Source organism: Ranitomeya variabilis, chromosome 2 (assembly GCF_051348905.1).
Source record: "Ranitomeya variabilis isolate aRanVar5 chromosome 2, aRanVar5.hap1, whole genome shotgun sequence".
NCBI lineage: Eukaryota > Metazoa > Chordata > Amphibia > Anura > Dendrobatidae > Ranitomeya > Ranitomeya variabilis.
Window position 1 is genome coordinate 947215126 of NC_135233.1, and position 13053 is coordinate 947228178.

Below are 13053 nucleotides of genomic sequence, written 5' to 3' on the forward strand. Positions count from 1 at the left end.
ATGAGATGGTTTACTGTATGTAAACCATGTCTCATATCCTGTCGGGTTTGTGAAGGAGAAATGCAAAGCAATTGAATTACCGGCTTTTCTATAGAACACTGCTGCGTATTTCTTGCAATGCACACGCATGGTCCGTGTGTAATCCCATTTTTTCTTGCACCCATAGACTTGCATTGGCGAGTCTCGGCCGAGATACGCTGACAATCGCAGCCTGCTGCGAGTTCCCTCGGATCCGAAATACGGTGGAGAAAATATCGGATGATGGGAGCTGGACCATAGATTAACATTGGGCCGAGTGCTATGCGATTTTTTATCGCATAGCACTCGTCCGTATTACGGTCTAGTGTGACCCCGGCCTTACTCGAGTTTTCCGAGCATGCTTGGGTATCTCCGAATAACTTGGGCGTGCTCATAGATTATGTTTGTGTCGCCGCAGCTGCACGATTTGTGGCTGTTAGACAACCTGAACACATGCAGGAATTGTCTGTTTGTTAGGGAATCCCAACATGTATTCAGACTAATTCAGGTGATGTGCTCGTCCACAAATTGCTGTACTTGCAATGCAGTTCTATCCATAGGGAGTAAAGATGGGCGAACCTGAACAGTAAAGTTCAGCATCCGTACCAAACACATACTGTTTGGGCATGGACACCGAACACAGACTTCACCAGGAAGCCCGTGTATCTGTTTGGGTTCGGCTGACCGAACACTGGGTGTTTGTCACGGATGCCATACGGATGCCATACGGAGGTTTACATGCTCAAAATATGCAGCCACACCTTGCCTACGGATGACATACGGATCACTGTTCAGGGAACGTTTCTGCGTGTTTGGTCTGTAAAAAACGGACCGTATTTTTATACGTTGTATGTGACGCCAGCCAAATAATTAAAAAATATGGTGTGGGGACCCCTCAATTCTTGGTAACCAGCCTTGCTGAAGCTGACAGCTGAGGGTTGCAGCCCCCAGCTGTGAGTTTTGCCTGGCTGGTTAACAAAAATACAGGGGAACCCACACCATTTTTTTTTTAATTATTTATTTACAGCGCAATAGCAGCTGATGAATATTCCCATCTGCCGCTCCTGCTCTCAATGTTATTAGTGGCAGTAGGTGTCGAATGATGGGAGTAGTTGTCCCATCAACTGACACAAGTGAACGGAGGTAAACTTTATACCTCCGATCACAGATGAGCGCTCCCGCTGTCTTTTAACAGCATGGGAACCACGGCTCTGACCAGCGGGGATGGTTTCACTGCCGATCATATGCGGTGTTTGCCATGCTGTCGTGCACATGACAATGCAGCAAACACTGGATGTCCGGGCCCCCCATTCAAGTGAATGGGGTCTGGGTTCAAGTTCAGGTACTGCTCTGGTACCCGAACCCAAACTTTTGTAACTGTTCAGCCGAACCCGCCAGACTCGAACATCCAGGTGTTCTCCCATCTATAATAGGGAGCGTTGTGGCAAGTTTGCTGCAGAAATTTCCATATCTTCATTGGCTCTGCAAAAATATGTGTACACATCATGGAAATGATTTCTAATTAGGAAATGTTTGCAACAAATCAGCCTGAAGTGTACGTACACTTAAGAACATTTTTGCGATTATTATTATTTATTATTATAGCGCGATTTATTCCATGGAACCTTACATGTAAGGAGGGGTATACATAATAAAAACAAGTGCAATAATCTTAAATAATACAAGTCATGACTGGTACAGGGGGAGAGAGAACCCTGCCCATGAGGGCTCACAATCTACAAGGGATGGGTGAGGGTACAGTAGGCGAGGGTAGAGCTGGTCGAAAAACCACTGGAGACTAGATGGAGGTGAACATGACTTGGGGATGGGTGGACCGAGAACTCCTGCAGCTTTTGTTTGTATTGCGGTGTAGATTTTAAACAAGAGTGTTGTTGCTTTAAGAGGAAGTTTAGATGTTTGTGCCTGGTGTATTACTGTGAGGAGGGTGGGGCTTATATAGGGGAGGCAACTCTGGCTCTCCCTCTTTCTCTCATAGGATGGACAGGAGGAAACATTACCCACCCTCCCGCCCTGTTTATAATCTCTGTCCTAAAACTTTTTAATTATTGCTTGTATAATGATAAATGTTTTATTGCATTTTTGAATTTGTCATTGTATATCTTGTACCATGTTCAATTGTATATTGGCTATAAAGAGTTATTATTTGTGGTAACCTTCTAAGCCCAAGGGAAGGGCAATCCTTCAGCCATGGTTCCCTGGAGGTTTCCTCCACAGGGGGTTTTTCCTCTCCTGAGTGCTGTAGGATGACTCTTTGTGAGTCGGGGGTTTGCCGAGTTTAGTCCCATTAATGCTTTTGCAGGGACTTCTAGTTTTTAAGTTTACAAAAATGATTTAATTCTAAAAAAAAAAGTGTCAAATGAGACTTGGAATTTATAACCCGTCACGGCTTTGTGGTTTAGGAGTCAGGTGGAAGTTGCAGACAAGTTAAGGTGGACTCATTCTAACTAATAGAGGATGTAAAACCTCATGGTGGTGAGCAGGCTCGGCTTTGGTGGCCAGCCTCAAGGACGTTGTAATGGTAACATCAATCAGGGGCGGGCACAGTGGTTAAGCACAGGAGTGAGGATAATAGGGTCATTGGTGCCCTGAAAGTTTTCTGGCTCTGCTTGAATGGCAAGCCAGTGCGTGCCGCCCCTTTATGGCTGTCTGTCCTGGTGTTGTATGTCAGACAGCTGGGGATATCGCAGCACTTGTGAATCCCAATGTACTAGCACTCCACCTGACTCCTACTGTGATTATTTAATCCTGTGATTTGAATAAAAGCTGTGGCCATTTTGACAACCAAAATAATGTGTTTTGTGTATTTATTTTAGTACCTAGGTTTACAGTAGTTATGGTGTTTTTAAGAAGGAGTGGGGTCCATCCCATATCCAAAAGTCATGCTAAATCCTTATACAGAGATAATTTCTTAATATACAAAGAAAATCCTATATATAAATAACGACCAGGTTAGTGATCCGTTACATCTGTAATTGAACATATTTACATAGCTGCAGTTTTCAGCATTCACACACTATTATGGAACAATTACTGAACACAGAAAATAAACATGGCTACTCTTCTTTATGTGTCTTTGTGGAGCCAAAAGTACTGCATTCCCCAGTGACATGCGAAGAGCCAGTTCTGATCATTTAGACTTTCCCGCTAGTAGCATAAGAATGGAATACTACTGCCCACAGACCCGTTCATGTACCCTCATCATCATCACCACCCACAGCAGGACATTTAACATGGCAGCATACCTGTAACATGCAGCTAAGACCATATACTAATGGGCGATGTTGTGGACACGTCTGGTAATCGGCACATGGAATATGTACAGAACTGATGACTGGTCCTGAAGTACTGGGACTTGGAGCTGAAATAGGAGGATTGTTTGTCCCCATCATTACAATGGCTGGATGTACACTGGCAGGAGCAGCACAATCACTCAGCAGTGCAGAAAGGCGTCTGGAGCAGAAGTAGGCAAGGCGTCGTGACAAGTACGCTGATTGTACAAATTCCTCAGAGTGCTAAAAAAAAAAGAAAGAATAACTGTAAAACCGGCATGTGTCAGTAGATATCTGTTGTAGAAATGTACTAGCAAAAAAGTAAAATCTCCATAATTTGTTGGGCCATGTTCACACACAGCGGTTTTGCAGCATGTTTTGCCGCATTTTGTAAGCAAATAAAGAGCTGCGTTTTACAGTACCAGCGACAGCTATGAGATTTCATAAAACTCATTCACACTCTTGTTTTTTTTTTCATGACTGACTTTGAGAATTGCAGCATTCTTGAATTCTGCAGCATGTCAATTATATTTGTTAGGCAACCCTTACATGTGGTAGCTGTGAGACATGCAGGCGCATGGACTAGAAAATATTATTCGAGCACACCGAAGACACTTGATTAGCACCCTAGCATTCTCGGAGAACACCTTATCCGAGCACGTTCGCTCATCACTAATGTCAATTCTTTCAGTATTTTTGCAGCAGTTTTCCACCCATAGAAAGAAACAAGAAAGTGCAAAAATGCTGCAAAAAACTCAGCAAACCAGTTTTGCTCAATTTCTGCAGAGTTTTATGATGTGTTTCTGGTGAATAAAACTGACTTTATTAAATTTACTGTGAACAAATCTCACATGTAATCCACATAGAAAATGCAGCTAAAAGTCACTGCAAAAACACAGCAAAATCTTTGTTATAATGCAGAAAAATCTGTTTTTGAACATAGCATTTTTACTGCCAAGAGAAGAGGTTTTGCATGCAGAAAAAAAAACTTTTCAAAAACAGTGTGTGTGAGCACAGCCTTATAGTATCCAGGGGCTGGCTGGCACATTTTAGCCTGTGGGGCAAGCACAATGCAGTGGCCCACTGTGATGCGGGCCGCGGCCCATCTTAAGGCTTGGGTCTCCTGCCGTAGCACTTGAGTATAGCACGTGTGAGGCAGAGGTACACCTTCTAACAACCCATTTCATAAAAATGATTGAGGAACAATAAATACTTATCAATAGAAAAAAGGCTTTGTTAGTGTTTAATGGTTGGTGTGTGCTCTTGTGCAGACATACTTATCTGCACTGTTGAGGGCAGAGGAAAGTACTGCAGTGCACATGCGTCGGGAAAGGTCAGAGAGGCCCGGCACCTGCACACTGCAGTACTTTGCTCTGTCCTCAACTGGGCATATAAATACGCCTGCGTAGGAGTGCCGATGCAGGGGAGCGATGAAGCAGGCAGGAGAGCGGAGATCATAAGAAGATGAGAGGCGCCAGAGGTGTAATAAACCAGGCATGGACTTTTGTTAAAGAAAATACGGTCTTGCTGTGCAGCGCCCCAGAGTCCTGGTTGTTGCAGTAATGTCGCTCTTCCACCAGGGGGAGTGATATTACGTCTGATGGTACTAAAGGAGTTCACCTTGCCAGGTATCACAAGTCACACACTACACTTCACACTCCAGTCCACCAGGGGGAGCCTTGCTCCTATCTATTAGGGCACTCTTCACAATAGGGTAAAACTGGTGGGTTGGATAGAAAGTTAGTCAGACGCTGCCTGGGTCTTGACCCAGAGAGTTCCTGTCAGGCAGACAGGGGGAAAAGGAGGAACATCTGAGCTGCAGACAGAGGATCCCTGTCAGGGATGGGATCCTGACAGGTCTAGCACGAGACAGAAAGACACGGAGCTGCGCCTGCCCCACGAGCAGCAGCATCCTAAGAAAGGACAAGAAAGGAATTGTATTGTGGAGAGTGAGAAACAAAGTCACAGCACAAGGAGATAACACTGGGAGGAGTTCTGCCCCGAGATCGGCAGCCTCCTTGTGAGGCGCGTTGCCGGTGGCCGGAACACCGAGGGAGTAATAGACTCTACGCTTTACTTCAGAGACCAGCAGGACAGTCAATTCCAAGTTGGCTGCCCGACCTTAATACCTAAGAAGACACGGTGGCAAATTGTGGGGGTCGGGGCGTCTCTAGGGTACCCACAAACAAGCCCCAGGCTATCCCAGTCATACGGGTTGTCCTATCCATACCATCTGGGGGTCAGAGAGGAAGAAATAACATCAAGAACAAGTACAAGAGTTGTGAGGACTATCCCGTGGTGCTCAGCAGGGAGGTACTACAACACACAGGCGCTAGTAGGAAGGCTACTGATTTCCACCTAGATAAGGGAACTCTGGATGTGCCTTCAGACCGGCCGGACTCTGCCTGCCCTGTGATCAGTGCTCTGGACTGCGGATGCTGAAGCCTTCAGTAAAGGTAAAGAGACTGCACCCTTTGCGTCCTCGTTATTCACTGCGCCTTACATCGTCCACCATCACCACCTACACACCTGGGAAGCCCTGGGGACATATTTCACCTGTGGGAAGGTATAACATCTAGATGCCATTCCATCACCCCAGCGGACCCCTAAGCAGCGTCGGTCACCCTGACCGAGTACCACAGGTGGCATCACGAACACTATACAAACTTCATCTTTAATTGGGCGCCCCTCAAAGAGCCACGGACCGGGTTAGGCCTCCGTGACATCCCCTGGACCGAAGGACCCGGTACCGAGTACCCCTTTCCCCTAACGTGGGGGCGATCCAGCTGTGTGTTACATCGCTGTCAAGCGAGTATTCCCCAACCTGTTAGTGAACACTGCATCACAATAGATAGAAGAAAAGGATGGAATAGATGGTTTACATACAGTAAATACATACAGAATAGGTAGATATATAGATGTGTGTGACAAATACAATTAGTATAGTATGTGTGCAGATTACTGTAAATGTATTTAATTAATAAAACATTATTTTGGGGGAAAAATGATGTGGGCTTCGGCACAATTTTCCAAACCAGAACAGGGAAAGCCAGCAACTGGGGGCAGATGTTTATAGCTTGGAAAGGGGGTAATACCCATAGAGCTTCCTAGGCTATTAATATCCTCTCACAGCTGTATATTTATCCTTTACTGGCTATTAAAATAGGGGGGGGGGCAAAAAAATGATGTGGGGTCCCCTTATAATAGCCAGATAAGGCTATGCTGACAGCTGCGAGCTGATATTCATAGCCTAGGAAGGAAGGGTCCATGGATATTGACCCCCCCCCTGGCTACAAACACCAGCTCACAGCCGCCTCATAGATGCACCAATTCTGGCACTTAGCCTCTCTCTTCCCACTTGCCCTGTAGCGGTGGCAAGTGGGGTAATAGTTGTGGGGTTGAGGTCACCTTTGTTTTGTCTGGTGATATCAAAAGCAAAAAGCAATTCTGGGATGTATTAACAGAAGCATACAGTCTAGATCACGCAAAGTCATTATTGCCCTCTAATCCTCTTTGGTCAGACCTCATCTGGAATACTGTGTCCAGTTTTGGGCACCACATTTTAAAAAAGACCTCAACAAACTGGAGCAAGTTCAGAGAAGAGCGGTCTGCAAACCATGTCCTATGAGGAACGGTTACAGGATTGGAGTGGAACAGGCTGCCACGAGAGGTGGTGAGTTCTCCTTCCATGGAAGTTTTTAAACAGAGGCTGGACAGACATCTGTCTGTGATGATTTAGTGAATCCTGCTTTGAGCAGGGGGTTGGACCAGATGACCCAGGAGGTCCCTTCCAACTCTACCATTCTATGATTCTATGATCAAGTCCATGGCTTAGTAATGGAGAGATGTCAATAAGACACCTATCCATTACTAATCCTATAGTTGTTACATGTTAAATAAAGACACAGCCAAAATAAAGTATTTTAATGAAATAAAACTCTACACAGTTTCCCATATTTATTATACACCTAATTCCTGCGACACCCTTGTTCTCCTGTAATAAAAATAAAATAGCAAACCAACAATATACTCATACCTGTCCGCCTTTGTGTCCGACGCAGTAATCCATATCTGGGGTAAATTCTATTTTCAACTTGGACGGTGCAGCCCCGGCTGAAAACTACTGGTGAATGAGGAGATGCTGCCGCCGCAGCTTCAGTGTCCGCTGCGCTCCCTCACAGCCTGACTTAGGCCGGCGTCACACTAGCGAGTTTTACGGACGTAAGAGCGCAGAAAATACGTCCGTAAAACTCGCCAAACAAATGGCACAATTATTCTCAATGGGGCTGCTCCTATCAGCCGTATATTACGGTTCAGTATTATACGGCTTTCTACGGCCGTACAAAATCGCAGCATGCTGCGTTTGTCAGCGTATTGCGCAAAAAAACGCCAATGAAAGTCTATGGGGGCGAGAAAAATACGGATTCCACACGGACCAGCAGTGTGACTTGCGAGAAATACGCAGCGGTGTTAGTGAAAAGCCGGTAATTCAATTGCCGGCTTTTCATTTCTCCTTCCCAAACCCGACAGGATATGAGACATGGTTTACATACAGTAAACCATCTCATATCCCCTTTTGTTTTTGCATATTCCACACTACTAATGTTAGTAGTGTGTATGTGCAAAATTTGGGCGCTGTAGCTGCTAAAATAAAGGGTTAAATGGCGGAAAAAATTGGCGTGGGCTCCCGCGCAATTTTCTCCGCCAGAGCGGTAAAGCCAGTGACCGAGGGCAGATATTAATAGCCAGGAGAGGGTCCATGGTTATTGGCCCCCCCATGGCTACAAACATCTGCCCCCAGCCACCCCAGAAAAGGCACATCTGGAAGATGCGCCTATTCTGGCACTTGGCCACTCTCTTCCCACTCCCGTGTAGCGGTGGGATATGGGGTAATGAAGGGTTAATGCCACCTTGCTATTGTAAGGTGACATTAAGCCAGATTAATAATGGAGAGGTGTCAATTATGTCACCTCTCCATTATTAATCCAATTGTCTGAAAGGGTTAAAAAACACACACACACACATTATTAAAAATTATTTTAATGAAATAAACACACATGTTGTTTTAATATTTTATTGCTCTCTCAATCCACCTAAGAGTGCTAAGTACCCCTAAGGTACTATATACAGAGTACAGTATACACAAGTACTATACACAGGGTGCAGTATATATTGGGTGCAGTATACACAGGTACTATATACAGGGTGCAGTATATACAGGGTGCAGTATACACAGGTACTATATACAGGGTGCAGTATATATTGGGTGTTGTATACACAGGTACTATAAACAGGGTGCAGTATACACAGGTACTATATACAGGGTGCAGTATATACAGGGTGCAGTATACACAGGTGCTATATACAGGGTGCAGTATACACAGGCACTATATACAGGGTGCAGTATACACAGGTACTATATACAGGGTGCAGTATATACAGGGTGCAGTATACACAGGTACTATATACAGGGTGCAGTATACACAGGCACTATATACAGGGTGCAGTATACACAGGTACTATATACAGGGTGCAGTATACACAGGTACTATATACAGGGTGCAGTATACACAGGTACTATATACAGGGTACAGTATACACAAGTACTATACACAGGGTGCAGTATATATTGGGTGCTGTATACACAGGTACTATATACAGGGTGCAGTATATACAGGGTGCAGTATACACAGGTACTATATACAGGGTGCAGTATACACAGGCACTATATACAGGGTGCAGTATATACAGGGTGCAGTATACACAGGTACTATATACAGGGTGCAGTATACACAGGCACTATATACAGGGTGCAGTATACACAGGTACTATATACAGGGTGCAGTATATACAGGGTGCAGTATACACAGGTACTATATACAGGGTGCAGTATACACAGGTACTATATACAGGGTACAGTATACACAAGTACTATACACAGGGTGCAGTATATATTGGGTGCTGTATACACAGGTACTATATACAGGGTGCAGTATACACAGGTACTATATACAGGGTGCAGTATACACAGGTACTATATACAGGGTACAGTATACACAAGTACTATACACAGGGTGCAGTATATATTGGGTGCTGTATACACAGGTACTATATACAGGGTGCAGTATACACTGTGTATGTACTGCAGTATATACAGTGAGTATAATACAAGTTATTTTTCTTCTATTACAGGTCGGGTTGGGGGCAGATATGCTGCATTATAGAATGCTGTATATCAGCCCTGGAAGGTTGTGGCCTTACTTCACATTGGCTAAAACTGGTGACAGGTTTGCTTTAACTACTTACAAAAAGGTCACCTTTTAGTAGGAGAAATGATTATGTTTTTTTTATTATTCTTATTGTAGGAACATTTACATCTGTCTGTCCACAACAGGCACTTCATCCCTTCCCATAATGATAATCTTATTAATTAGCCTATAAACGACAGCTATAGATGACAGAACAGAATATGGCCGGTGTCAGATGAAAATCTCTGCATAACAGGAGGCCCCAGAGAGTAATGGACTGATGGACACATAAATGCCAGGACTAGTAACAAGCCTAAAAGCCACAATAATCGGCCATTGAAAATGTGCCCTAAACCAATGGGCAGTTGGGACTTTGCCCTAAACAATTGGACACCATCTTTACCAATGGCACCAAACATTGCACATAAAGTACATCACACAACAATGTATTATATTGCTAACATCTTCACACATCTTCATATTTTTTATGGCTCTGGGTTTTGCTTACTTTCCTGGGAATGCATTTTTAATATTACTGCCATTTTTACTTGTTTAATTGGCTTTTGTGCAAAAAAAACCCTTTATTTTTATAATAAATTTAGTTTTTGAAACATTATAAGAAGCCTACACAGATAGTGAAGTATTTAGTGCACTATATTTGTATAATTAAAACGTAAAATCTCACTTACTAAAAAGAAGAGTCATGTGATAGGAAACAGATGTATTCCCCTATCTGATCTATACAGCAGGTTTTTTAGCCCAGAGGGAAGAAACTGTTGAGTTCACCAATAAATCTTAACAACTGTTTGTGGATTTCTGGGCACTGAGCCAGATAGTAAATTCATGTAATAGACAGGTAGATAAGAAATAATGCTGTATGCCAAATTTTATGCGAATCCACAAACTCTTTTTCTGGCCAATACTGCTCCTTTTCTTCACTCCGCTCCGCTGCATCTTGTGCACAGTTGTAGCCTGATGAAGGGTCAGTAGGACAATTTTTTTTTATTTCTTTTTGTCAATGCACTTTGAGTTTTGTAAGGGAACCCGTTCTATTACTGATGTCCTTAGCAATAAGGACATCTTAATGGCAACCTCAAAACTAAGGCTACGGTCACACTAGCAGTATTTGGTCAGTATTTTACCTCAGTTTTTGTAATCCATAACCAGGAGTGGAGCAATCAGAGGAAAAGTATAATAGAAACACGTCACCGCTTCTGTATTTATCACCCACTCCTGGTTTTAGCTTATAAATACTGAGGTAAAACACTGACCAAATACTGAATGTGTGAATGTGGCCTAAGACTAATAAATGGCAGAAAAAAATTCAAAACTCACAAGAGGAAGGTTGTAAAACCATTTTATGTACAAATTATTAACAATGTCTGATTACTACATACACTATATGGGTAGGGTCACAAAACAGTTTTCTCACCATCTGAGAAAAAAAGTCAGGTTATTCTCATCAGAGTTTGATCAGAGTGGCATCATTTTTTTTTCGTACGTGGAGAGAAAAAAAAGTTTCCTCGTCTTCTCCAATCGGACCTCACTTGGATATCATCAAAGTGCAAGACTGATTTCTTTTATAGATCCATAGACCAAGTTGATCCAACATTCGGATCAAGATCAGACAGCTCTCCGATTTTATCCGAGGAATGAAATCGAACATGTGTACAGTCCCATAGAATATCGTATGTACGAGTACTATCCGTGAAAATCACAGCTAGCACACTTTATAGCGCCAGCAAAGTGAATGAAATTTTTGAAATGTCAAGTACAAGTTGCTTATTTTTTCCATGTGGATTTGTACTCCTTTACACCCAAAGGTGGTTTGCACGTTAATTACCAGGCCAATTTTCACAATTCTGACAACTGTCACTTTATGGGATAATAACTATGGAAGGCTTTAATGGATCCTGGTGATGCTGAGATTTTTTTTCATGACATATTGTACTTCATGATAGTGGTAACATTTCTTCGATATGACTTGCGTTTATTTTTGGGGAAAAAAATGAAATTTGGCAAAAGTTTGAAAAATTTAGCAATTTTCAAACTTTGCATTTTCATGCCCATAAATCACAGACATAAGTCACACAAAGTTGTTAATAGATAACATTTCCTACATGTCTACTTTACATCAGCACAATTTTGGAACCAAGGTTTTTTATGTTAGAAAGTTATAAGGGATAAAAGGTGACCAGCAATTTTTAATTTTTCCAACAAAATTTACAAAAGCATTTGTTTTAGGGACCACATCACATTTGAAGTCACTTTGAGGGGTCTATATGATAGAAAATACCCAAAAGTGACACCATTCTAAAAACTGCACCCCTCAAGGTTCTGAAAACCACATTCAAAAACTTTATTAAAGGGGTTGTCCACTACTTTCAATTAACCCCCCAATGTATCCTCCCGGGGCCCCTAATGAATTGTGTAAATACCTTCTGTTGCCATTTTCGCCTGTGAGCGGCGCTATGGCGGCAGCTGAGTCCGGGTCACATGACCCCCAGGCTGCAGCCACCGCTTTATTCCGCCGACGTCACGTCAATTTCCAGACTCTGGAAATTGACGTGACGTCATGAGCAGGCGTGACCAGCCTCCACAGACAGCAGTCACTCATCAAGAGTGACTGGGCTGTGGGCGGTGCTGGGGGCTGCGGGGCTGCAGGGCTGTGCTGGGGGGTGGGCGGGGCTAGGCAGGGATGTGTGGGCGGGGCTAGGCAGGGATGTGCGGTCACCGGGGGTCTGTGTGCCGGCGCCGGTATGTGCGGGGGTCGGCGTACCGGTGCTGGTATGTGCGGGGGTCTACGTGCCGGCGGTCTGCGTGCCGGTGCCGGTATGTGTGGGGGTCTGCGTGCCGGCACCAGGGGTCTGCGTGCCGGCGCCGGTATGTGCGGGGGTCTGCGTGCCGGCGCCGGGATGTGCGGGCAGTGCTGGGGTCTGCTGGCCGTGCTGGGGTCTGCTGCGGGGCTGTGCGGTGGTGGTGGCTGCGGGGGTGTCTCTGTGTGCAGGCTTCATCCGATGGGACTACAAGTCCCATCGGGCTCTGCCTGCTACAGTGACAGTGAGTGACACATTAGCCAATGATGGGAGAGTAGTAGTCCCATCATCCGGCTAATGTGTTGAATGTAAAAAAAACCCCACATACACACATATACAGTACATACAACATACACCATGTGACATGCAACATGTGACAACATGCAACATGCGATGACATGCAACATGCAACAATATGCGACATGTTACGACATGCACCATGTGACATGCGATGACATGCAGCATGCGAAAACGCAACATGCGACATGTGATGACATGCAACACGCGACATGCAACACGTGACATGCACCATGCGACAACATGCAACATGTGACAGCATGTGACATGCGAAGACATGCGACATGCACCATGCGACATGCAATAACATGCGACATGCGACGACATGCAACATACGACATGCAATGACATGCGACATGCACCATGCGACGACATGCAACATAC

The 13053-nt window shown here is 44.3% G+C and overlaps 1 protein-coding gene across 1 annotated transcript in view; it reads right to left on the reverse strand.

The window, feature by feature from the left end:
* Positions 1–13053, reverse strand: part of MED12L (mediator complex subunit 12L) — a 995158-nt gene that overhangs the window by 908413 nt on the left and 73692 nt on the right. The window contains exon 8 of the mRNA XM_077290760.1: positions 3282–3551. Coding sequence (XP_077146875.1) covers positions 3282–3551 — 270 coding nt within the window. The remainder of the gene's footprint in view (positions 1–3281; positions 3552–13053) is intronic.